Raw genomic sequence first — 27986 nt, 5'->3', positions numbered from 1 at the left:
TCTTCATAGATAAAGTTTGCAAATGGAAAACTGTCTTCATCACAAGATTATTACTTACTATTAATTTTTAACGGAGTAATTGTCACATGTATGAGAAATTTAATTTACAATTAAGAACTATACTTAAGACGATTATAGCGACAACTTACGCTAAAATTTCGTATGACTTTTTTGACATTTTTTACGTCACGTATCCGTAGAATTTCACTGCAGTGCATATTCAAACAAGGATGTGAAATACACATGTGTATTCAATCCAGGGTATAAAGAAATCCACGACGAGCGAGATAACGTTGTGGTACCTATATATTATTGCATATTGCCATCCCTTTTATTCTCTTTGGCTAAACAGAGACTGCAATACATACTATCACTAGCTGTCGACCGCAACTCCGTCCGCGCGCAATAAAAAAAAAACTTAATAGGTATATGAAAAATTGATAGTAGCCTATTCTCAGACCAACTAATTATGCATATAAGATTTCATTACAATCGGTCAAGCTATTTCGGAGTATAGTAACTAATTTTTTTTTGTGACTGAGTAGTCACTGTTTGCCTTGAAGAGGCATTTACAGTTTGAGGCATTTACAGTTTAAAGGCATTTACAGTTTAGAGACATTTACAGTTTAGAGGCATTTACAGTTTAACTAATAACTGATATGTGACACGAAAATTTTATACATACCTAAGATAATAGTTAACAGCAGTGAAATTCTACTGTAAAATTACTTTGACGTTTATCTAAGACAATAAAGACAATATGGATATAAACTGTCATATATATTAGTGTAATAGCTCAGTTAACAATATAATTAAGACGTCAACATTTAGCATCACTGTAGATTGTACACATTATCTCTACCGCGGCCATTCGACTTTATTTTTATTAAGCTTTAGGGTCCACTTTGAATACTGCAATAAAAACGAGGGCAAAATGTTATTGCGGTGCAATAAACATTTCTAGTATGCAGTAAAAAAATATTATACAGATAACGCGCAAACATTAAGAATCTCATTTACCTATCTTATTATATTTTTAAATGTATTTTGCTATAAATGTTTTTTTCAACCGACCCAGAATGAGCGCAATGACTTAAGTGTAGTGATGTATATTTTAACCAGCAGATTTTCATATAGAAATCATCGCTTCAAAGCATATTGTTACAATACGTATTTGTAACAAAGTATCTTCAATGAAAGCCCACGGTATAGTAGTGTTTGCAAGAAGTTTTTACAACATCAATTCAATTAATTGATTGAATTTGTTCCTTTAGCAGATAAAGCTCGGTTTACTTTTTCTTGTATAGTTCCTTTAAGCTTCTTATCTACCGAATAGCTTTATTCCCCCATGTCTGAAACTTTTCTCGGAATGTCTTATCCGGAAACGTGACAGGAATGTTAGTAGCTACTAGCTCAGCATTAGAGTGAATAAATTTTATTTAATGTACAATTCTTTTATAGCGTGCGATGCAATTTTCTTTATACAGAGTAAGATATAATTTTATATTTAAATAAAGCTTCTAATCTGCTTTCCATCAATGTTATCATAGTTTGAGAATCAAACTATTGAATATTGATATTGTTACCAGAATATTTATCAATTTAGAATAACTAAAGCCAAATTTGACTATTAACCTGGAATGAAAAACGTTACAAAGTAATGGCGGCAGTTACATAAATCATACATTTATATATGGCATCGTAAAAAGTTACTGCGGTCATTTGAAGTTTATTACAGTATTCTTATTAAGTTCTTATTTATTTTATAAACATGTTTTGACCAATTATTAATAACTGACAATTTAATACTGGCTACTGAAGAGTCTAGGTAATATTAATTGTCGTATCACAATTTTTTTTATAGAAGAGAAGGGGATAAACAAATGGCGGGAACACCAAGATGATCATCGACGCCCATGGACATCTTTCTTATAAAAAAAATTAATGCACGAATATTAGACATGCCAGTTGGAATCAAGAACAAATCCATAGACTATTTTTAATTTTATTTTCAATTGCATTTTTGCTCTTTATTTCGTTTTTATTTTTGCAATATAAATCTGCGTCAAAGTTACAGATTTGAACCATTCTTGAAGTTGAATATGATAAAAAGTGTTCGTGTAATGTCGAAATTGACCCAATTTTGTTAGGGCCGTTACATACATATGTGATTAATGGTTCCACAATATTAACATTGCCACAGCGATGCTATACGTATAAAAGTTTTACGAAAGGTAAATTATTTTAACCATGAGTTTATTTGATTTATTTCAATTGAAATATCAGATTTATCTGTAACATTTTTACCTCACAGTTATATCCTAATGTAAAATTTTCCGACTGATTTAAATTATGCAAACGTTTAAATTGTTCTGATCGTTCAAGATTAAAATCTTCTGTAACAACAATTAACGATTCTCGGACCAAATTTGCTTAACTAATGTTGAGGCAAGTTAATATTGTTTGGGTCGTAACAGAACGTTGAGGGCGAAATTAATCATGATTGATGAGACAACCCCGCAATGCGGACTGAATCAAGACAATCTTTATTTCAAATACTGTGAATTTACACTTACTGTAGCATTCGGAGTCTTAAGCATTGGCTCAGTGTAGATTTTTCACACTAAATACACACTAAGCGACTGTCTTATTGACCACTTGATGGCTCCGAATGTGCAGTGAGTAAATAGAAAAAGTAAATATTTCTAAGTACATCATAGATGTGTAATATAATCAAACGTACATCAATGAAAACTCACCTTAACATGTTTGTCGGATGCTTCGGCTTACCGCAAATTGTAATTAGTTCCGTATAATCTTGGCATTTGATATTATCTATTACAACTTGACCCGACACAAAATAACAATCAGAATTATACATAAGATTTTTTGTCTAAATTATTTATTTGTTCATTGCGTGGCTTTGAATATGATTTATTTCTCTTTACTAAGATCTCAAAAGTTACAAAAGACCTTCAACAGACAGATAATTAAAATTACTTCTTAATAAATATCTTTTATAAACTTATATAAAACTTAGGTATATTTCCTACTAAAACGTAAACTCTAGTAAACTCTAGTTATATAAAATTGGTAACATAAATTGCATTCCCAGAATCCATTTTGAGAATAGTAGATTTCAAAGATTAATATTGAATACAACAGATACGTAATATATGCGTTATTGATCTTCAACGTGCTGTATATCCAATACCGCAGTCTGCAGGTGTTGGCCAAAAGCCAAGAATCAGTTTCCATAATTCTTATAGCTATTTTTAATTAATAACCAACATGTGAGCCCGTGCTTTTAGTGATTTTTAACATAAGTTAGTACTGGCAACTTTTGTTATTGTAAACGAATAATTTCTATTATTAAATAAGTACTTTCTGATAAAAATATTAAGACCGTCCAACCATTCCAGACCAATTCCGTCAGATATATATTATTCTCAGCATTGCATAACAAAGATAAATTCAGTTTAGTTTCTTGGATGTACTTATTTACTTATGTTTGGGATAAGATGTGAATGTCTCAGCGCGTGAATTTACACACGATTGTATTGTTTGGGCTCAGTGCCAGCCATAACTTTGTGCCTGCGTAACTCGAGGCAACAGTTCTGACTCCGACATAAACTTTATCTATGTCTTCGAATTAATTTTGTCTCGGTAACGCGATCTAAGTATATATTATTTACTTATTTAACTATGTAAAATTATTCCTTTGTGTAAAAATTACCAAAAACTGTAATTTTCGCACAAAAATAAATATTATATAATAAACACTAGATTTTGAATTTATTTACAGCTTTAATATTAATCAATGTTTATTTAATATTTTATTTCATTTCAACGTAATTGGATTTAACTGTAATATTTTTTTCTTTTTCCAACAATATTCAGTGTAAAATGTGTGTAAAAATTACACGTAAATAAACAAAAGTCAGCGTGGCATAAAATTTGACAAGGTCCCAATTAAAAATGTTTGTTCGAACGTAAGGTATTTTACTGCCAACGCTTTTGAAATTAAATTTTGTGTAAAATTTGATTACCTTACTATCTTACTAAATATTATATATAACGGCCGGGGTGGCTCGCTATCAGAATTATTATTGATTGAGATCACTTGTGGGCGGCTATGGGTAATATCGGATTCAAGGAATACACTGCTTATCACTTCTCAACTCGTTATAATTGATTCACAGGCTCATGTACAACGAACAATGCTTTAGCTACGAACCATATTTCCAGAATGACTAATGTCAGACGCGCATCGTACAAGAAGTCTCTTCGAACACAGCTCGTGTTCTAATTTCGATTTATTAAAGTTGATTTCTTCTTCTGATTGCGACATATAATATACATTTAGTTTACAAGTTTAAATGGATCGATGTTTGTTTGAAGGTATCTCCAGAACGGCTCGACGGACCTCGATGAAATTTGGCATACATGTAAAACATAGTTTTATAGAACATATAGGCTACTTAATAAGTTTTTTCTTAATTCCGCGCGGATATAGTCGCGAGCAACAGCTAGTTTATTTATAAGCATTTAACTATTATGTTGTCAAAGTTTTTATTTCATCCCATCTCAACGGTAACGTTTGATACTGTAGTTAAATAAACTTATCTTAAAAAAGAAAACTTTTTCAATATAAAAGCTTAAAAGTAAATTTATCCTAAGGGAATAGATATAAAGTGAAACAGGTCGAAGTTTTCAAATAAAAAGGGATAATATTGTATACTATGTAAAGTGTCTTATTACTTATTGTTCAAGTTTGTTGTGTTCTGAAGTAATTAAGCATTTGTTTTTCCTCTTTAAATGGTATATTATCTCTACATAATATAACCACTGTTGACCTAATTATTATCAAAGTATTTGATCAAATAAGTAGCCAATATCTGCGATTGAAGCAAACAGATCTTTGCTTATGTTGTGAATTTTGAAACTATAAAAGATCATTGAAAACAATTCAAAAATGTTATCGTCTATTTTTAAAGTTTTTAAACGGACCCTTGTTTAATTAAGACGTAATAAATGTTGGTTAAAGAAAAGATAAACTGTGAACAATGTAATTAACCAAGATTTTATAACAAAAAGTATTTTATTAAATACCCGGGTCTTGAGACAACAATGGCACCTTTTGTTCCGTCGTAAAATTACGCCAAGACAAGAAGTTGGCATGTTTATATTAAGGTCGACACAATTGCGCCATCTAACGAACTTCCTACAACACTCGCGATCGCGACAAATCCTTTTAATTTGCATTTCGGACACAAAGTGCTACGAGATAATGGACAAAAATATATATTTTGAATTTCAGCCAAAGACTGAGAGAGAGAACTTTTCAATTTTAATGTTATATTATTATGTATACAGTACAATTGAAAAAAAAAACATAATTATTCTAAACTCTGGAACCTTAAAGACACTTTCGGACTTTACACGGCATTTCAACCAACATTTTTAATATAAAATTGGAATTTTTAAAATTTCAATGCCTTCGTCTGCGATTAATAAATCAAATTGAATTTAAAAGATGGATAGGTCTAGGAAGAAATGGAACATTTGAATAAAAAATGATTTGATCAAGAAGGGAGTGGATCTGAGATGACGCAAGTTCAATCACGAGGACGAAAACCTAGTGCGCCGGATTAAAAAATAAGAATGCAAAATGAATAACGTAAAAGTAAAACAATATAAATTTAAAAAACAGAACAAAATAAATGAAGCTGCAGCTGAAAACAAGTAGTTATAATTGGAGCATGTCAAATTTCCTGCTACGCGCACCGTCGTAGCCGTAGCACTGATAGAAACAAATCCCTTCCATACTGATTTATACCTTAACTGAATTGTATTAAGGTAGAAAATAGATATTTTACCTTATTCAGTAAACTTTTAGTTGAAACTACAAATACAAATTTTGTTTTATAATTACCTCCGACTGTGCGGACATTATACACTTTTTAAAGTTCACAAACTAAGCAAAATAAAATTTTGCTCTGGTAATTTAGACCGTAAATAATAAATTAACTGATTTCTTCTATCTTTCATTTATAATAGAACAAATAGGTAATATATTTTTTCAATTTTGGATACTTTTAAAAAAATATTCTGTGAATTTTACTAAAACTTTTATTCAAATTATATACAACTATAAATCGTCTTTAAATTATTCTGAATGAGTTTCAAATGTAGTTGTTCATAATTTACGTATTATTTTAGTCCATTCAATAGTTTTTCCAGAATAAATTATGACAAACATCTCACGAATTTTATTCCGTGTAAACCTAATATGGAAGAACGTAATATCTGTATGCGTAAATTCAGATATGACGTAAAATTCCGAAAGATTTATACCTGTACCGAAAGCATGTGGAATACTTTTATATTTTAAATCTGCGAGCAGCTTACGAACCTTCGTTACCGTGAATATAGGACACCTTAATCACGTTATATTAAACTGAGGGATTATACCAATCACCGGTAGCGTATAATTCTTTATTCAAACGCTTCCTTATAAAAGCCTTTTAAATACATGAAAATATTTAATTGTTCCTTTTTAAAATGCAAATTTATTATATGCTTAATCAAAAGCATCTTAAAGGTACCAACATATTTATTCGCGAACGGGTATGATATTACGCCATTACGCCATTACTGGGCCATTGAGAAACGACATTTGCAAGTTTGCATATCTTCAATCGCTGTTTTCAATCTTAATGATTCATAAGAAGCCGTGTACGGTTTGCAGACGATAAATTGAGGTAATTATTGTTAGGTAAAGAAGGAAACTGCCAGATGCACGAGCGAGATTGTCATATCAAATTGGAATAAAAATCGGATAGGTTTATTTATTTTTAATAAAAACAAATACAATAACAACAATTGACCGTTGGATTGATAATTAAAAATCATAATATTGATGTGTCGAAAACAAATTGTTTTAAAGTATAAAAACAATATAATTATTTTTAACTTATATCAACAGAATTTGTTCCTTCATTGTTTGGATAGTAGTTAGGCTTAAGGAGCCGAAGAAAAAGAACAATAAATAACATCATTAATTTAGACTTTTTAAGAACAAACTAAAACAAACGCAACATATCCTGAGTCCGTAAAGTTGGAGGCATTTTGAATACTAAAATTGGTCGATTATTAATTTGTAATTCAGCTCGAAGACCCGTAGCTAGCTGCCGTGGTAGACCCATAAGGGGTGGATGACTTTCCCGCCAAGCGATTCGACGTAAATACCAAGAGGGCGTTGCTGGACATGCTAGTGTTAAATCCAACCAATTCCTCTCGAAATCCGTTTCATTTCTACAAAATAAATCATTAAAATAATAATAGTTTAGTCGCACATAAACATAAGCATAGCCTAATTTGTTCGAGTTTCATATAATATTAGGTCATTTTCCCCTTGAACATTTCGAAATTAAAGATCATCTTTTGAATTCCGTGCATGAATATCTAATGTGCTCAATAAGATACAGTATACAACATCTGCAATCCAATTACCAGGACAAAATCAAAACAAAGTATATATTTGTTAAAAAAAAAAACAACCAAAACAATAATCAAAAATCTAAATTGTTTTAATAAATTCTTACCTAAATAATTCGGTGTCTTTGTCCTTCTCTTTATTTCGTTTTATTCTTCGTGTTGGTGAAGTAGGTCTAAATCTATAATATTTAGGCATTTTACGATAACAATTTAGGAAATATACATACTAATAAAACCAACTTTTATACACCCTAAATGTCACAAAAATGAAATAACCATTTGACAATCTTTTTTCGTAAAAAAAAACAAACAAACTGTACTAAAAATCTCTTTATACCTTTTCACTTTCAATATTCTAATTCGAAATTAGTAAATGAGAGAGTAGAAAAAATATTGAAAACTAAGTTTATGAAAAAGAAATATATAAGTTGTAACTAGTGTTTCTACCGGGCAATATATTGGGGATTCTGTTTTTATGGCGTGTTACTTATATTCTAACATATACTAAACTAACGTTTCTTTACAAAATAATGTTTCGTATTGAATTATATGTTTTATTGTTTATTACAAATACTTACGCTATGTTGGCAAACATTTTGAACCCTTTGAACGAGACATGATATTGCGTATTGCGTGAAATGAAAGGTATACTGAAATGTCAGTTTTGACTTGACAACTTGACAACGTCTGACATTTTATTGTGTTTGTAAAAATTGTAAAATTGTAATTGGATTTTGTAGGTGGGGAAGATAAACAGTCCTTAAATTAATCATACAATGCTTTTACTTGGCTAATACAAATGAAATGGCGTTTTTAGAAGTAAGTATTTTTTAAATGACCAATTGATTGATTTTGTGGATCATAAAAATAAATTGTCGGTTAATTCTTTGTGTTCATTACTTTTATAATAGAAATATCGGGTTTCTTAGAAACGTTAGTACTCAGTTAAATTCGGTTTAATGGTATAAAACGAAATTTGATGTACATAGCAATGAAGGAAATTCTAAAAGTGTATTTATATTTTAGAGGCGTCGATTTACGTTCTTTGACGTGCATAACAATGTTGATGGTGGAAAAATTGCAGAATGCCTTCAGGTAAGTTGTAGAAAAGCAATTGTATTTATCCCTTAGACAAGTAGATTACTATTTAACTAATACAAACAAAGAAAAGAAAATTATAATACAATTTAAAATATTCAACAACATAGAAGTAACCAATAGCAAAACACATCTGATAATAAAATTAGGCATATTGAAAAGTGATTGTTTAATAAATTAACTGTGTACTTAGTATGTATGTATACAATTTCATTTAATATTCCATTTCCAGGATACATCTGTGTCAGCAACAACTAATGGACATAATCACATTATCATATGTGATGTCACGGGCATGGCTCACATCATCTCCCGATCTTGGGAGATCCTGTCATTCAAAGCCTATGAGCTGACAATAACACTGGCACAACAGTTGCCACATGACCCTTATTTAGTTACCATTGGGGTGAGTATTAAAATTTAGTTTAAGCCATCAATCATTAGAGAATCTTGAAAAGATTTTATTCAATTTAATTTATGTGTTCAAACTGACAAATTTATCAACTAGTAATCATAACTAAAAAAGCTGCATGAAATATAATTTGTGAGCTCTGGACATTTTTCTTTTTTAAGGATGATGATCCAGGAATTAATCCATTCATTAAAGTGTGGGACTGGTCCCGGAGTGATAGGGATCCTACATGCACCCGAGTGTCAAGAGCAGTGCCGTCACACCTGAGAGCCACACCTGCCACCGCTCTGGCGGTACATAATAAGGTAACAACTACTTTAAACTGACACAGTGATACAATTTTATGACAGCTAGTAATTTTTCAAGAGACACTCCGAAAAACATATGCAGGTGCTATTTCTTTATTTTTTATCAGCATTATGCTACATATAGACTTTGGTCCTTTTTCAAGTGTCGCATACAGTATACAGTTGCACAACTATAATTTTTTGTAACATTCTTGCTTTACGGAAATATTAGCTGTCACACCCGCAATGGAATTAAAAAAAACTTAATAAGTAGCCTATGTGTTGTTCCAGATTATCTTCTATATTTGTGCCAAATTTCATCAAGATCTGTTTTGCCGTTCCGGAGATACCTTCAAACAAACATCCATCCATACATCTAATCATTTGCGTTTATTATATTAGTAAGAAGTATTAAAAGTATGTGAATTTATTTAAAAGAAAAACTAAGTTTTGAGCTCAAGATATCGTTTTTTTTTTAGAATCTCTTTGCGGTTGGTTTCCAAGATGGTTCGGTGTCGTTGTTCCGCGGTGATATATCCAGACAGCGCAGTGGAAAGATGAATACTCTGCCTGACTCTGGTACTAGTCCAATCACTGGACTGGCATTCAAGTTAGTACCCATTTTATATAAAAACTACAGCCACTTATAAAAACAATCATAATTACTGAAAAATTAAACCTCTATACTTATAAAAATATTTACTATTTCTTTACTTGATTTAGTATTAAGATTAGTTTCTGTTGATACTTATTAGAAGAGAATGGATTTTAACATTGTGGAGTGTGTAGGGGTGCAGATAAGCTGTTTGTAGTTAGCCGGTCCGCTACACTGGTGTATCGGCTGGGCGAGGAACGCTGTGTCACTCTGGATGCGATGGGTGCAGCGCCACAGTGCAGCGTACTTACTGACAGGCAGTGTTTCACCGTTGCAGCAACAGATGTGAGCACAACTTTTTATAATACATATCCTGGATCACACACACTTTCTGATGAGATACAATCCTTTAAAATTATTAAACTAACTCAGTGTAAATACAGTCGAACCTGGATAAGCGAGAGTCCAAAAGACTGTGATATTTTTCTCGCTTGTATAGATTTCTTTCTTAGCCGAGTTTCTCACTTATCCAGGTTTGACTGCATATTTATTTTAGTATCAACTGTTACCATGAGAATTACATAACTATGGCATATTTTTATTCATTTTGAGTCCAAACATCTTATAATGCTACTAAAATAGTTAACAAATTTTAACAATGCCTTGTGGTATCTTGGTATTTTAAATATGTTCCTTTCTACAGGGGAAAGACATTATTATGTGTCATTTTCCTAACTTAAAAACAAGATAGGTAATTTTAATGATTTATATAAATTAAAGTATATGTATAAACACAATTTACATCCAAAAAAAAAGATAACTTTCTCAATTCCAGGCAATATATTGTTATACCGCTGAAGTACGTGGTCCATGTTATGCATTGGCCGGTGAGAAAGTTCTCATCAATTGGTTCCGTAACTATTTAATAATAGTCACCAATGAAATACCAACGAAAACTGCACCGTCCACAAGCACTACGGTCACAAAATCACATCATCTCACTATATTAGACATACAGAACAAATTTATAGTATTTTCTAAAACTTTTGATGGTATCGAAGCTGTTTTAACTGAATGGGGATCATTTTATATACTAACTAAGAGTAAAGAGATGATATTCCTTGAAGAGAAGGACCTTCAGTCTAAATTGACGTTGCTATTCAAAAAGAACCTTTATGACGTCGCAATAAGGATAGCGAGCAGCCAGCATTATGATGTTGAAGGGTTGATGGAGATTTATAAACAGTATGGCGATCATTTGTATAGTAAGGTAAGGATTTTTTTTTTTACGTTTTATCAAATTAGTTTAGAGTAAAAAAAAGTATAGTTTTTTTAATCTATTCAATTTATATGAAAAATAATTTAGAAATATAAGCACATGCACACAAGCATGATAACAATTTTTTTTACTGTTATGAATTCGCCGAAATGGCGAAGCGACCGCTGACTGTAGTCATCCACAATTGCAGATACGTCATACATAAATATTAACTATATTAATACATTAACATTACAGGGTGATCTAAAAAGTGCAATAGAACAATACGTCAAAACTATAGGTTGGTTAGAAACATCCTATGTTATACGTAAATATCTAGAATCAAGACATCTGGAGTCACTGGTACAATACCTAGAAGAACTACATAAGAAAGGTTTTGCGACTGAGGACCATACAACTTTGTTACTAACATGTTATGTGAAGATAGACCAACATGATCAACAAGGAAAACTTAAAGAATTCATCAATTCTAAAGATAAAAGTATTGATTTTGATGTCGATGTTGCTATTAAAGTAAGTATTATATAATCTATTAAATATACTAACTTCAAATTTATAAAATGACCGCCATTTTACAATGTTATATCTTGATATGTAATTTAATTTTATAAAAATAGATTGAACTGGAATAAAATGTTATCAGGATAGGTAATGTTTTCTTTTCTCTAATATTATAAAGGGGTTGTTTGATTATTTGTTTGTTTGCATAGAATAGGCTCTGAAACTAAAGAACTGATTTAAAAAATTCTTTCATTGTTGTGTTACACTATCCCCGGGTGACATAGGTTATATATATTTATTAAATTTCGTGGGGACAAAGTCGCGGGCAGCTCTTGTACATAATACGAGCGAAGGTGTTTTAAGAAAATGTTTTCTAATTTATGTATTACTAGTTGTAGCCCGCGATTCCGGCCGAGCGGTATTTAAAAAAAACCTAATAGTAGCCCATGTGTTCTTCCAGACTATGTTCTACATATGTGACAAATTTCATTAATATCCATTGAGCTGTACCAGATATACTTTCAAACAAACATCCATCCATCCAAACTTTTGCATTTATATTAGTAAGATAGTCAATCGCACTCTGTCTGAGCCGATGACAGACGAACTGCTGTCACGGTTACTTGACAAAAATAATTAAAATCTACATGACATGACAAAAAAAAACATGACGTTATAGCTACAGTACGAAAAAGATCTTGTGACTCTTTTTTGACATTGACTGTTAGTGAGATATCATAATTTAGTTTAACTTATACCCACCGGGTCAGATATCTTTATCGGTCTATACTCTATAGGATAAAATATCGTTTGGGACTTACTTAAGACAATGTATTTCCCTAGGTTGTCCGTCAAGTGAGTGTAGACGACGCTCTATCATTAGCTTCGAACCACAAACGACACGATTGGTATCTTAAAATAGTGTTGGAAGATAAAAAGGAATACAAGACCGCACTGGATTACATCGCGGATCTAGAGTTTGATGATGCGGATATGTACATGAAGAAGTACGGACACAAACTGATTCAACACGAACCAAAGGAGTGCACTAAACTATTGAAATGTAAGTATATTGCAGGTACAATGAGGTTAGTTGGAAGTTCCGCATTTATCAGTAGAAAATTCGAGTGTCTGTATGTAATGTCATAAAAAAATCATATTTAGCACACATTATGTATTAACATTGTTAATAACTAAAACCATTTTTTTTTTGTCTATCTTTCGGTCTGTAAGGTTGCGTTTGTTCCGGGTAATATCCGGAACGTCTGAACCGATTTTGACGAGACTTTGACGGGAATGTAGCTGATACACACGAGAGTATTAAAGGGTATTTTTTTTATGTTGCTATAACAAAGTCGCGGGCGACCGCTAGTGTAGAAATATAACTATCACGGGAGTTGAATTACATGGTAAAAAAAAATTCTGTTACTGCATAACTGCGAACTAACGTGACTGTACATTATCGTAATGTTTATGAGAAAGGATTTTTTTCTACATATAAATGTTTTCCAGTACTGTGCACTGACTACAAGCCTCGCAACAAGCCGCTGGTAGATGAAGATTCTCTAATCGGAGTGCACAGAGAACCTGACAGGTAAACTTTCATTTAAATCAAGAGGTCAGCAACCTAAAGGTCTATAAATAACTACAACTTTTAATTAATCAACCATATATTATTATTACATAATATTACTTTTACTATTTTAGCACCTCTGGCCAAATTAACTATTATTAAATGAATTTGGTCCACTATTAGCAAGATTGTTGACCTCTGAATTATGTTTTACCGATGTATTTCAATATTTGATTGTTGTTAATGAAGGGCTCTCCCCGATGAGTACATCCACATGTTCCTCAACAACTCGGAGGACCTCATAGAGTTTCTGGAGCATATGGTCTCGTGCGCAGACCTCAAGTGTTCCAGTCTAGTCTACAATACCCTCATAGAACATTACATACATGTCTGGTAAGTTATAACTATTTTAAGAGGAACAGTAAACGAGCATCTCTGTCTACCCTTCTGGGTAACGGGTGTGAATTGTTTCGATATTTTGGTAATAGATAATTAAGTTTCATTTTATTTAATTTTGTTATAAAACAGTTTTAATTAATGTTGTTTAGTTTTTTTTTCATTTAATGATTTGTTTCTGTAACTGAGAAATACTTTACTCAAATATATAGCTAAAAGGTTTTCTTGAAAACTAATATAATTTCAGGGCTAAAGCGGAACCAGATGACAAGTCTCAGAAAGCGCTGAAAGTGTACAATGTGCTGAAAGACCCCGAGGCCAACTATGACAGGGACCAGATGTTGATCATTTGCCAAATGTTTAACTTTAAAATTGGCATATTACATTTGTATGAAGAGAAGAAATTGTAAGTATTTATATTGTAGTTTTGATTTAAAATAAAAAAGGCTATTTTGTTTTTGTCTATTTTATATGAATAAGTTGCAAACGAGAAAACGGCCACCTAAATTCGCCGAAATAGCGAGGCGACCGATGCCAATAGACATTCGCAAATGCAGATGTTGCCAACCTTTAATCAATGGAAAAAGAGAATATCTCTCCTTTCTATGCGTCCCCTCTTCCGCCAAATTCATCTCACCTTCCCGTCCTTTCCTAATAAGAAAAAGGTGGGAAGGGAAAGTGGACTAAAATTAGGCCCCCGGAGCAACACTCATTAGACGAAACGCGGAATTACTTTCACTTCACGCCTGTCTTCTGTGACTTCAATGAAAATAGTATATTTTGTTGTCTAAACCTTGTCAGTATTATGAATTACTAAACTTTTACATTCTTTCTTTAATTTGACGAATGTCTTTCTATGTTGTTACCATTGGGTCGATTGATTGTACAAATTCGATCGGTCCAATGGCAAATAAAATTCCCATTGGGTCGATCGATCATTGTACAGATCAGCTCAACGGGAACCACCAATTTTTAAGCGAGCAATTTAAAAACAACACACTTGTATCTTTATCGATACTAGATTCATAAACCTGTATGTATGAATGTATGTATGTAGATGGCGTGCGACACTTGCGCTGCACATGCGCAGTGGCACACCGGACGTGGCGCTGGAGGTGTGCCGGCGACGTGGCGCAGCCTGCCCCCAGCTGTGGCGGGACTTGCTGCACGCCTCGCCCCCGCCCCCGCCCCGCTGTCTGCCCGAACCTCTACAAGTACTCGGTCAGTTGACACATTGCCACACCACACAGTACACATTACACAGATAGCTGCTATAAGTGCAGTCTTTGTAACGCAGTATTTGCTTGAATCAGTCCTTTTATGATGACCCTTCTACCTTTTGCTCACTATGAGAGCCTCACTCAGTGAGAACTCAGCCTCACTCAGTGAGAACTCAGCCTCACAGTGAGAACTCAGCCTGATTCAATGAGAACTCAACCTGACTCAGTGAGAACTCAACCTCACTCAGTGAGAACTTAGCCTCACTCAGTGAGAACTCAGCCTCACAGTGAGAACTCAGCCTGATTCAGTGAGAACTCAACCTGACTCAGTGAGAACTCAACCTCACTCAGTGAGAACTCAGCCTCACTCAGTGAGAACTCAGCCTCACTCTTGCTTGTACATCTATACCCTGTGCTCTAGAAAAATATGTGTTTGCAAGAAGAAAAACAGTATAAGTCTGAGATTAAAGAAAAATTTTATGTAATACAACGAACAACGACGACTGTACACGGATACGTGCGAACAAACAAACCTACATCTCAATACGTGTATTTAGTCCTTATAAACTTGTATGGACGTTATATATAAACGTTATGTTTATTTGCAGCAAGTGAGAAGCTACTCTCGCCTATTCTAGTCATTGATTGTCTCACAAGCACTCAGTCATACACACTGGGAGATGTACGCAAGTAAGTTTATATACAAAACTACTCTATATCTAACAATATTACCTTAACTTTTCATATATTTAAACACTTGCTGCATTAATTATAAAGGAGATGTGATAAAAAACCTAAATAAATACATATTTAGGTCTATCCAGAGATATTTGTATGCCAAAAAAGTTCTTCAAAAAAAACCTTAATTTTTTTAAACTTAAATTGTGAAGAATAGTAAAAAATACTGTTCGATAATAATTTTATAAAAAAAGTATATTGTTAACTAATAAAAAAAAATCACATAGTGACGAAAAAATTAAAAATGAATGGAAATTATGTCAAAACGCCCACTGTTGAATCATTCGTATATTAAAACATCATCCCTCATATTTTCTTTTAAAAAAAGTAGTCTAAAGACCAAAAGTAATATATACTGACCTATTTACTTTGTATTAAGGATCGCTTGCTTGGATGTAAAAGTACAACTTACTAATATTATAAATGGGAATGTTTAGATGGATGGATGGATGTTTGTTTGAAGGTATATCCGGAACCCCTCAAAGGATCATGATGTAGGCACAGATGTAGAACATAGTCTGGAAGAACACATAGGCTACTTATTAAGTTTTTTTAATACCGCGCAGACGGAGTCGCGGGCGATAGCTAGTAATACATAAGTTTAATTTATGGATTTAAACATTTTAGTAAACCATTTTTTTCACTTACATTTAATTTCATTAGATATTTAATGGATGTACTGAAATCAGAAGAGGAGGTGATAAACAGAGAAAGAGAACTGTCCGCTAAATACAAGAGCGAGACTGAGAAGATGAAGAGTCAGATAGAAGTGATCCAGAACGAACCTATCACCTTCCAAAGTTCCCGCTGCGCCGCATGCAATGGATCTCTGACACTGCCCTCCGTACACTTCTTCTGCCAACACTCTTTCCATCAACAGTGAGTGCTTGAATATCATTTTGCTTCAAAAGTATTAACAAATCTGTATTCATTGCTAAAGTAATAAATAATGTTATTATAAATTACGAAATAATTATTCAAATCAGTTCATAATATGATTAAATACCTAAAAAATTTCCTATGTACTATTTCATACAGTCTTACTTAACATTGGTACGTATTCAATACATATTGTGTATTGCTGTGAGACGTATTGAATACGTATTGTGGTGTATTGCAGCTGTTTCCAGAGCTATTCGGAGTGCGAGAGCGAGTGTCCAGCTTGCGCTCCGCCTCGCCCGCCCGCGCCACCGCCACACACCGCGGAGACATTGCACTCCCGTCTGTACAAGGACCACGACCCGTAAGTACATCTGCACACGGACCAGTAAGTACTACTGCTCAAAGACCAGTAAGTACTACTGCTCAAGGACCAGTAAATACTACTGCTCAAGGACCAGTAAGTACTACTGCTCAAGGACCAGTAAGTACTACTGCTTAAGGACCAGTAAGTACTACTGCTCAAGGACCAGTAAGTACTACTGCTCAAGGACCAGTAAATACTACTGCTCAAGGACCAGTAAGTACTACTGCTCAAGGACCAGTAAGTACTACTACTCAAAGACCGGTAAGTACTACTTCTCAAGGACCACTAAGTACTACTGCTCAAGGACCAGTAAGTACTACTGCTCAAGGACCAGTAAGTACTACTGCTCAAGGACCAGTAAGTACTACTGCTCAAGGACCAGTAAATACTACTGCTCAAGGACCAGTAAGTACTACTGCTCAAGGACCAGTAAGTACTACTACTCAAAGACCGGTAAGTACTACTTCTCAAAGACCGGTAAGTACTACTTCTCAAGGACCACTAAGTACTACTGCTCAAGGACCAGTAAGTACTACTGCTCAAGGACCAGTAAGTACTACTGCTCAAGGACCAGTAAGTACTACTGCTCAAGGACCAGTAAGTACTACTGCTCAAGGACCAGTAAATACTACTGCTCAAGGACCAGTAAGTACTACTGCTCTAGGACCAGTAAGTACTACTGCACAAGGACCAGTAAGTACTACTGCTCAAGGACCAGTAAGTACTACTGCTCAAGGACCAGTAAGTACTACTACTCAAAGACCGGTAAGTACTACTTCTCAAGGACCACTAAGTACTACTGCTCAAGGACCAGTAAGTACTACTGCTCAAGGACCAGTAAGTACTACTGCTCAAGGACCAGTAAGTACTACTGCTCAAGGACCAGTAAATACTACTGCTCAAGGACCAGTAAGTACTACTGCTCAAGGACCAGTAAGTACTACTGCTCAAGGACCAGTAAGTACTACTGCTCAAGGACCAGTAAGTACTACTGCTCAAGGACCAGTAAGTACTACTGCTCAAGGACCAGTAAGTACTACTGCTCAAGGACCAGTAAGTACTACTGCTCTAGGACCAGTAAGTACTACTGCTCTAGGACCAGTAAGTACTACTGCTCAAGGACCAGTAAGTACTACTGCTCAAGGACCAGTAAGTACTACTGCTCTAGGACCAGTAAGTACTACTGCTCTAGGACCAGTAAGTACTACTGCTCAAGGACCAGTAAGTACTACTGCTCAAGGACCAGTAAGTACTACTGCTCTAGGACCAGTAAGTACTACTGCTCTAGGACCAGTAAGTACTACTGCTCAAGGACCAGTAAGTACTACTGCTCTAGGACCAGTAAGTACTACTGTTCACTACACACACACATATTTGAATAATTATTTATGTAATAAAAAGCTCTGTACTTACAACACGCTTTGAGCTATTTATTTTCACGGCATTTAACTTAGGGGTTGACTAAATTGAAAAAAATACTCTGCGACAAGGGGACAAAACTTGCAAGCCAATAGCAGCAAAGATGGTTACCATGGTAACGGTAATTCTCAGCCAATAGGGAAGGCCTTCGTTGTCATTTGAGCATTTGAATTTTGACATTTGCAATTGAAAGTTTTACGCAATGTGTACAATAAAACAAAGTTTTTCTGTGTAACAAAAATTAATGTTATTTCGTGGGGATGAAGCTACACAGGAATAGACTAGTCTAATATAAATCTATATATATAAAATAAAGTCGTGTTAGTTACACTATTTATAACTCAAGATCGGTCGAACTGATTTAGCTGAAAATTGATGGGCAGGTAGCTTAGAACTAGGAGACGGAACTTTTTTATCTTGTGTGCATTTTTTTTATTCCGCGCGGACGAAGTCGCGGGTAAAAGCTAGTTCATTAATAATGAAAGATAGCGTTTGTTCTCTCTTTATAAACGTAACCTTGATTCTATACAAACTACATGTCGTGTTGACGCAAGTGTTCGAGCTCTGCGGTAATATTTAGGTTTTAAATGGATATTGTTATATAAAGTTGAGAGACGTTTAACGCGGTTTAACATCACAAGTGTTAAAATCCATGATTTAAATATGAAGTCATAGTTATTGGTTTTTTGGATTAAATTTTTCTATTAGATTAATTGAGCAAACATCTTTACAAAATGTTATATTCTCCTTGTTTGAATGTATCTCCAGAACGGCTCAACCGATTTCGATGAAATTTGGCATACATGTAGATCATAGTCTGGAAGAACACATAGGCTACTTATTATGTTTATTTTTTATAATTCCGCGCGGTCGGAGTCGCAGGCGACAGCTAGTTCATACATAAAAATAGATTTCACTAGTGAATGATAAATTTGTACGGAACACTATATTTGGAGGTTATAATTTTATACATTTGCCATTTAAATTAAACTAAATATGTGTGTATTCAAGATAATGTATGGATGGATGTTAGAACGCATCTCCATAACAGCTTAACGAATCTTTATGAAATTAGATACTGAAATAAAATATAGTCCGGAAGAACAAATATGCTATTTGTTAAGTTGTTTCTAAATTCCGTGCGGACGGTTCTCGTACGACAGCTAGTTTCTAATAATTCTAATCTATATACACTCGCGAGCAACCAAATCGACTCAACCCTTGACGGCGCACATATGCATTGATTTTGCTAAAACGACAAATGTCAATTATAAAAATGATATGTCATTCGTAAGCTGAAGATTGATACTCTCATTTAACATCAATACCCTAAAAAAAATTGAAGCGCTGATTTAATGACGCATTTTAATTAGGCGTCAGGGAAAATTTGCTCCATAAGGTACCCACGAGTTGCGCTACCTTTCCCCGCTATAAAACCCGCCCACATCCGGTTTACCCTATCAGTCGCTTATCACAAGTTGGCCGGTACACATCTCAGTAAATTGCATTAAAAGTTTTAGTGAAACCATGGATACCACGCCAGAAAAAGCAGCTCAAGTTGTTGCCTTGTTGCAACAAGGGTTAAGTCAGCGAGCAGTCGCTGCCCAGCTCCAATTGAGCTAGTCTGCAGTGTCCCGAGTATACAAACGGTTCCAAGAGACTGGTGCCTTTAATCGGAGACCAAGAACGAGCCGCCACTGGTGCACTTCAGAGAGAGACGACCGTTTCATTGTCTCAACCTCGCTGCGCAATCGACACCTCACGGGTGGTGATGTGCAACAGGAATTCAGACATACACGAGGGGTGGCTGTAAGCGAATGGACGGTGAGAAGACGCTTGAAGGAAGCCAATTTGAGGCCAAAAAGGCCTGCGACGGGCCCCAAATTCACTGCAGGCCACCGTCAAGCGCGCCTTCATTTTGCTCGAGAACATCTCAATTGGAGCATTACGCATTGGCGGTCGGTACTGTTTACTGATGAGTGCAGAATGTGTTTGCATGGCAGTGACAGGAGAAGCCGAGTCTACTGGCGTCCGGGGGAACGTTTTTCCCAATGCTGTTTTGCTGAAACAGTGGCGTATGGCGGCGGTTCCTGCATGATGTGGGCTGGTATTTCCTTAGAGGGAAAAACTGATCTTGTTTTCGTGCCTGGGGGCGGCCGTGGAGGCGGGCTAACAGCTGATCGGTACATCACCGACATCCTACTGAGTCATGTTGTGCCCTACGCAGGGTTTGTCGGCGAAGACTTCGTGTTAATACACGACAATGCCCGCTGTCACACGGCACGAGTCACTCGGCAATTTCTTGAAGAGGTCGAATTGCGCACGATGGACTGGCCTGCGCTCAGCCCGGATATGAATCCCATCGAGCACTTATGGGACGAGCTTAAACGAAGGGTTCGAGCCAGGAATCCAGTCCCTTCGAGCGTAGATGATCTAAAGTCAGCATTGTTAGAGGAGTGGAACGGCATTCCTCAAGAGACTGTAAAAAAATTGATCATTTCAATGAAAAACAGACTGCAGGCTGTAATAAAGGCTAGAGGGGGCAATACAAAATATTGATTTAATATATATTTTTTTAAATTTCTACCAATTTTTGTGTAATTTCCAAAATACGAGACCTTTTCATAAATTCATAAATTCCGATTTTTCCTACTGTTACGTTCAGACGTCATTAACTTAAGAAATAATTAATGTATTTCAATAAAAATGACATCAAATTAAAGCTGACATCTTTAGCTTTCGAATGACATATCATATTTACAATTGACATTTGTCGTTTTAATAAAATCAATGCATAAGGGCGCCGTCAAGGAGTGAGTCGATTTGGTTGCTCGCGAGTGTATATAAAAGAAAGTCGTGTTAGTTACACTATTTATAAATCAAGGTCCAACTGATTTAGCTGAAAATTGATGGGGAGGTAGCTAAGAACTAGGAAACGCACATAGGATAATTTTTACCCCGTTTTCTATTTCTTATTCCGCCCGGACGGAGTCGCGGGTAAAAGCTATTATCTAATAAATAAATACTCTTCGAACGTAGAATAATTTTCAACAACATGATTTACCTATAAAATATTATTTTTCAATCAGTATCGCTTCAGTCGTCAATGCAAGTGGACGTGTGATTATGAAGTTTAATTTGTTATCTTTACGAGTTGTGTAATCCATCGGCAATGCTTATCGACAGTCGCGCGAAGTTGTTTTAGGTTTGAGTGCGTGTTTGTTTCTGTTATGATTCCGCCTTTCTCTTGGTGTTTCCAAAACATCGCCAATGACGGCCTCGATGGGTGAGGATTCTATTAAATCGATGGGTCCTATGTATAAGGGCCAAAATTACAAAATTATCATTTTTACTTTTTATGTTAAAAGTTACGTCTTAGTCTAGTTAACAACATGCACTAAACACAAATACACATTTACAGGTGTAAACGTGTTTTTTTTTACTAAAGTAAAAGAGCGTATGCGGCATCTTTTCCTATATGGTTGAAACTTTGAGCGTCACTCCTGTAAAGTCAATTTGCACATTGGCCCTTATTCATAGGAACCATTGAATTCTTCACTAAGGAACTTAGTCGCCTAGTGGTTACTAACGAGTGTGACACTTAATGGTATACACTTATATCGTAATGTATAGAATACTAACTGTCGGCCGCGACTCTGTGCGCTAAAAAAAACTTAATAGGGGTATGAAAAATAGATAGTTACCGATTCTCAGACCTACTAAATATGCATATAACATTTCATAAAGATCTGTCAAGCCGTTTCGGAAGACTACGGTAACTAACATTGTGTCACAATTTACACTAACGCTACATTTTCATATGTCGAAATTTAAATGAAGAAAATAACACTAAATGTTTGTATGTTAGTAATAGATAATTATATTAAAAGATAAAGGTTGTAAAATAAATATTCCATGCAATACTGTATCTTTAAATTTACACACAGTTTTGTAATCAGTTTGATGCAATATCATTTACAAGCAATAAATTTACGAAAAACAAATTATTTTGAATTAAATATTTAACATTTAAAACCCTTCAATGTTTCTGTTTTATAGTTTCAGTTAAACATTAAAAAAAATGACTTTTTTATTCTTGATTTTTTAAACAATGATTTTTTTTTGTGAAAAACGTCGTAAAACGGATTTTATATTGGTAAATAAACCAAAGAGGCAGTCTACTTTTTCTTTTTTTTTATATATTTTTAAAAACCTTCGCTGGCATCCTAAGAATGCCTTATTATAAGATGGATGAATGGATAGATGTTTGAAAGTATCTCCGGAACGGCTTAACGAATCTTGATTAAATTTGGCACATATATAGAATATATTCTGGAAGACCATATAGGTTACTCATTACTTTTTATTAATTCCGAGCGGACGGAGTGGCGGGCGACAGCTAGTATTTCATAAAAAATGAGTCCAGTGGTTTAGGAATGCACAGAGGACAAACGCACCAAGATTTACATGAACATTTTCTTCAGTATATAATAAACTAGCTTTTCCCCCGCGACTCCGTCCGCGCGGAAAAAAAAATGTACACAAGATAACAAAGTTCCTATGTCCGTCACCTAGTTCTAAGCTACCTCCCCATCAATTTTCAGCTAAATCAGTTCGACCGATCTTAAGTTATAAATAGTGTAACTAACACGACTTTCTTTTTTAATATACTCCAATAATAACAATGTTGAGCAAAATGTTATGTGTTTATCTGTTTATAAAACTACACAATGTGCGGATGTTTTTATATTCATTTATATACAATTGTTTGCATTACATCTTGTTCGTGTTTGTCTTTAAAAATTTCTTTCATTCTTTTTATTGATTTAAATAATGCAAACAATGTTACTTGTGATGAGATGTATTTTCTTCAAATTTTGTATTTACATAAACGAATTTTACTATAGGGTGTTGTAGATTTTTCCACGTTACTGTCAATTTGCGCTGACAAAACATTCGTAAAAAAACAGTCGAATTGATAACCTCCTTCTTTTTGAAGTTGGCTAAAAATGAAAGGGACGAAAATAATTTTTGTGCAAGCGTTTGTACAAACATTCTGCCAAATAATGGTTCTTATATAAAAACGTATATATCAGAAATAGTTAGCTGTTGGTATGTTTTCGCATAGGTGTTAATACAGTGAAAACTCATGGCAAATTGTGGATATTTAACAATAAATGATTACTTAACAGATATGCAGTGGTATCAGAATATTTTGGCCGTGGTTTGTTCAACAAGCTGACGGTGGTAACAGAAGGTGGACAGGAGGGCGTGGCCCCGCCCCCAGCCACGCCCCTCGCACCGCTCGCCCCGCCCACTCAGCAGACATACGGACCTGGTGCTGAAGCTAAACTACGATTGCAAGAAGGACAGAGTAAACAAGGTAACAAAGAACTAAGTCTTGTTGTATGAATGTAGAAGAAAGAAATTCATTCAGAATTGAACTACGTCATTTTGTTCTCTGCATATTTTGTGTTCACTTGTTCGTTAGTTATAATTCAATAGTTAGAACAATTAAATGACATTTTTATTTGATTATTGCGAGAGTTATTTTTTATGATAACGTTAAATATATTTTTATTGCACAATGTAAGTATTTTCTGTTCACTGATAAGACGACCAATGTCAATAAAGAACAAACCTTTTTCAATTAAATTTACATGACTAATGCAGTATAACATCTATGTATTGTTAAAACAGTGATTATCTAATATATAAAATTCTCGTGTCACAGTTTTCGTCACCGTACTCCTCCGAAACGGCTTGACCGATTCTCATGAAATTTTGTGAGCATATTCAGTAGATCTGAGAATCGGCCAACATCTATTTTTCATATTTTTTTTAACTGCGCGCGGACGGAGTCGCGGGCGACAGCTAGTTAAATTATAAAAGTAACGGTTTATTTTACTATATAGCCTAGCAGTTGCTATAGTTTAATTCGGAAAAGTTTCCACACTCCTTTTTTCCTTTAAGGGATGTAACAAGTTATGAACAACAACGAAATGACATCAATTAATAGCCTTAAAACACAGTCTATATTGTCGTCAAACATTTTCAGTCATACTGCATTATGCTGTATACTTCTGCATCTCACTTAGAACAACTGTTTAATATGTTTGTCCCCTTCCACCTCGAACAAAGAGTTAGAAAGTTTACATATTTTTTTCCAGTATTCGTAACAAATACAGCTAAGCAGCAGGTGCCGAAAGGCACTGCGGTAGTGCCGGTACCTGAGGGCAGAATGCGGCTGTTGGAGCAGCAGCAGTATTCATCCAGCCTGGAGGCCAACATGCAGCAGCTGCAGCCAACAGCAAACAAGAAGTTAGTATACGTAACATATGTCAATTTTCTTGCTTAATAGACATTTAACTAGTCACTACGACTAGAATGACCGACCCAAGCGGCTAGTCACGTGACCCCAAGCTTCTAGAGACGTGACCCCAAGCTTCTAGAGACGTGACCCCAAGCTTCTAGAGACGTGACCCCAAGCTTCTAGAGACGTGACCCCAAGCTTCTAGAGACGTGACCTCAAGCTTCTAGAGACGTGACCTCAAGCTTCTAGAGACGTTTTTTTTTTTTTTTTTTTTTTTTTATAGAGGGAAAAAATGCCTTGGGGCACCGTCAGACATGGGAGCTACATGCCTGGTGTGTGGGGCTCAGGCTCATTAGTGTTCACCTTACCTAACATGAGTCCCGTTACCGACTAAAACAACCCTCTCTATGGACTTTTTGGTACCCCTCCGGGACTACCTTCCGGTATTACTTCGGAGGGGTGGTCTCAGCAATCATGCTTTCCCTTCTAGCTCTCTGCGCTTTTTAGCTCCTTGAGTCCATTGCGTTGGCTTTTCGCCGTGTTTGCTCAGCCCGCCGTACCTTCTTTAGTACTGAGGCGGCGTATTCGCTAACTTTATTCCATGCTTCTTCTGTTGCAAGCATGTTATCCACCAAATTTGCGACCGTAGTAGGTCCGATACTGTTCTTGAGTTCTTCGCGCTCCTTGGAGTAGGCCGGGCAGACAAAGAACACGTGCTCTGCATCCTCTGGTTCGCCGCACCCGTGTGGACAATCCGGGAGAATTTCGTGCCCAAAACGGTGTAGGTACGCACGGTAACATCCATGGCCCGTCAGCATTTGGGTGAGGTAGAAGTTCGTTTCCCCATGCCTGCGGTTTATCCATTTTTCGACTTGTCCAATTAGTTTGTGAGTCCAGCGGCCCTTTATTGAGTGATCCCACTCCTGCTGCCATTTGGTGATGATCTGTCTTCTGACTAGACATCGCGATTTTTTCCGCGTTGCGCTCGGATCACTTCTTCTGTCAAACAACAGTTTTCTCTCTTCTGCAAGTAGATGCACGGGTATAGCGCCGGCGATTACACAGGCTGCATCTAACGATACAGTGCGAAACGCGCTGATGATTCTGATCAAACTTACCCGATACACTGACTCCATCTTTTTCCTATTTATTTTGTTACTTAGAGCGTCCGCCCAAATGGGAGCCCCATACAACAAAACGGAATTACTTACCGACATCAACAGGTTCCTCTTCTTTTGCCGTGGGCCACCCACGTTTGGCATGAGCCTGGCGAGTGCCATGGTAACCTTCGATGTCTTCACGGCTGCTTGCTCCACGTGGTGGTTAAAGTTTAGCCTGAAATCTAGGTACACTCCAAGATACCTAATTTGTGTTTTAGATGTGATGCAACTTGATCCCACGGCTAGCGTGATCCTTTCTACGTTCTTCCGACTCGTGACCAGCATTGCCTCTGTCTTGTGCTCTGCTAGCTTCAGCCCGGTCGATGTCATCCACGTTTGTATGCGGCGGTACGTTTCTTCGAATATTCTGCGTATCTCTTCTGTGTGCTTCGCGACTATTGAGATCATCGCGTCGTCTGCGAAGGCAGTGAGTTCAGCTCCAGCAGGTAGTGTGAGATTCAGCAGTCCGTCATACATAATGTTCCACAAAAGCGGTCCGAGCACAGAGCCCTGTGGTACACCAGCCGTAATTTTGTACTTTTCCGGTCCATCATCCGTGTCGTAGTGAAGGACCCTGTTACTAAGGTAGCTACGTATTATCTTCCTGAGGTACATCGGTACTTCCAATCTATCCATAGCCTTGCAGATGATGTCCCATCTTGCCGAGTTGAAGGCATTTTGGATGTCGAGAGCTACCAACAGGCAGTACTTTTTGCCCCCACCTTTCCAGCGATGGCCCCTGGTGGCGTTTTTGGCGATGTTTACTACTCGTTCTATCGCATCCAGGGTAGAGCGGGCTTTTCTAAAACCGTACTGGTTGTTGTGGATGGCGTTTCCGATTGCGGCTTCCATTCTATTGTGGATTATTCTCTCCAGAACTTTCCCCGCTGTGTCCAGCATGCATAGAGACGTGACCCCAAGCTTCTAGAGACGTGACCCCAAGCTTCTAGAGACCTGACCCCAAGCTTCTAGAGACGTGACCCCAAGCTTCTAGAGACGTGACCCCAAGCTTCTAGAGACGTGACCCCAAGCTTCTAGAGACGTGACCCCAAGCTTCTAGAGACGTGACCTCAAGCTTCTAGAGACGTGACCCCAAGCTTCTAGAGACGTGACCTCAAGCTTCTAGAGACGTGACCCCAAGCTTCTAGAGACGTGACCTCAAGCTTCTAGAGACGTGACCCCAAGCTTCTAGAGACGTGACCCCAAGCTTCTAGAGACGTGACCTCAAGCTTCTAGAGACGTGACCCCAAGCTTCTAGAGACGTGACCCCAAGCTTCTAGAGACGTGACCTCAAGCTTCTAGCGTGACGTGGTCCTTCAAGAAGCGAGCATATATCTTTCTTAAAGGCCGGTAACGCATCTGCAGTTCATCTAGTGTCTCCATGGTGTTCCCGCCGCTCGTTTGCCCACTTCTCTTAAATAAAAAAAACGCGACTCTGAGCTTTTAGTCACGTGACCCCGAACTTCTTGTCACGTAAATCTTGCAACTGCTTTACCAACTAACATGTAGTAAACTGAAGCAGCTTGATATGATGTATGATACTATATAACAGCATACTTTTTTTTTTGATCGTAATCAGCATTAATCACTTTTTCTTATTTGTAACTTCTTCACAGATTCCAAGAGCCTAATGTCTCTCCTAAGATATCATCAGCGATAACCAATGGGGCGAATAAAAATCCTTTCAAAGACGACACATACGACGAAAGTAAGAATCCGTTCTCAGACGACGACAAAGATCCGAGCAACCCTTTCGCAGAAGACGATGATTATGACAAAAATCTTAACCCTTTTTCGTGAGTTTACGTAACGACTTGTCTCCACTGTCCTCAATACAAGTGGTATTACAATATATCTATCACTTTCATTCTAAACAGTAAACAGACAGAGAAATCAATTGTTTGTACAAGTGTGACGTCACTTGAAATTCCCGGTAGCTAACAATGTTGCCAACATAATGAGTTCTAGGTATGGTGTACAATAATTAACCTTTTTTCTGCGTTGGGATGAAATTTTATTGGGACATTATGGTTCTGTCGTCGCAACAAGACAACTTATCAATATAGAAGTATAAATGTCGCCATTTTACTTGATTGAAATGCGTTTATATGTAAATTAGCGTCTTTTATTAATTATTTTTAAAGTGAAATACGTAGGAAAGACTGCGTTATTTACCATCAAAGTTACTTATTTTCGATGTTGGCAACACTGATGCCTATAAGACTGGCAATGAACTTATTGCATTATTA

General features: G+C 35.9%; 1 protein-coding gene across 1 annotated transcript; it reads left to right on the top strand.

Moving 5' to 3' along the window:
- The first annotated feature begins 8185 nt into the window (after window positions 1-8185).
- LOC106710216 (vacuolar protein sorting-associated protein 11 homolog) lies at window positions 8186-27555 on the top strand. The gene is made up of 19 exons (XM_045681196.1): window positions 8186-8319; window positions 8527-8595; window positions 8831-9004; window positions 9172-9315; window positions 9777-9907; window positions 10087-10237; window positions 10728-11162; window positions 11409-11684; window positions 12516-12735; window positions 13185-13266; window positions 13495-13638; window positions 13889-14047; window positions 14699-14862; window positions 15470-15551; window positions 16263-16478; window positions 16720-16842; window positions 23457-23647; window positions 24435-24585; window positions 27354-27555. The coding sequence occupies exons 1-19, from the start codon at window positions 8305-8307 to the stop codon at window positions 27535-27537; spliced, it is 3111 nt and encodes a 1036-aa protein (XP_045537152.1). The 5' UTR covers window positions 8186-8304; the 3' UTR covers window positions 27538-27555.
- The last annotated feature ends 431 nt before the right edge of the window (window positions 27556-27986 follow it).

This window comes from Papilio machaon, chromosome 15, assembly GCF_912999745.1.
Source record: "Papilio machaon chromosome 15, ilPapMach1.1, whole genome shotgun sequence".
NCBI lineage: Eukaryota > Metazoa > Arthropoda > Insecta > Lepidoptera > Papilionidae > Papilio > Papilio machaon.
This window is presented reverse-complemented; position numbering and strand designations above follow the sequence as displayed.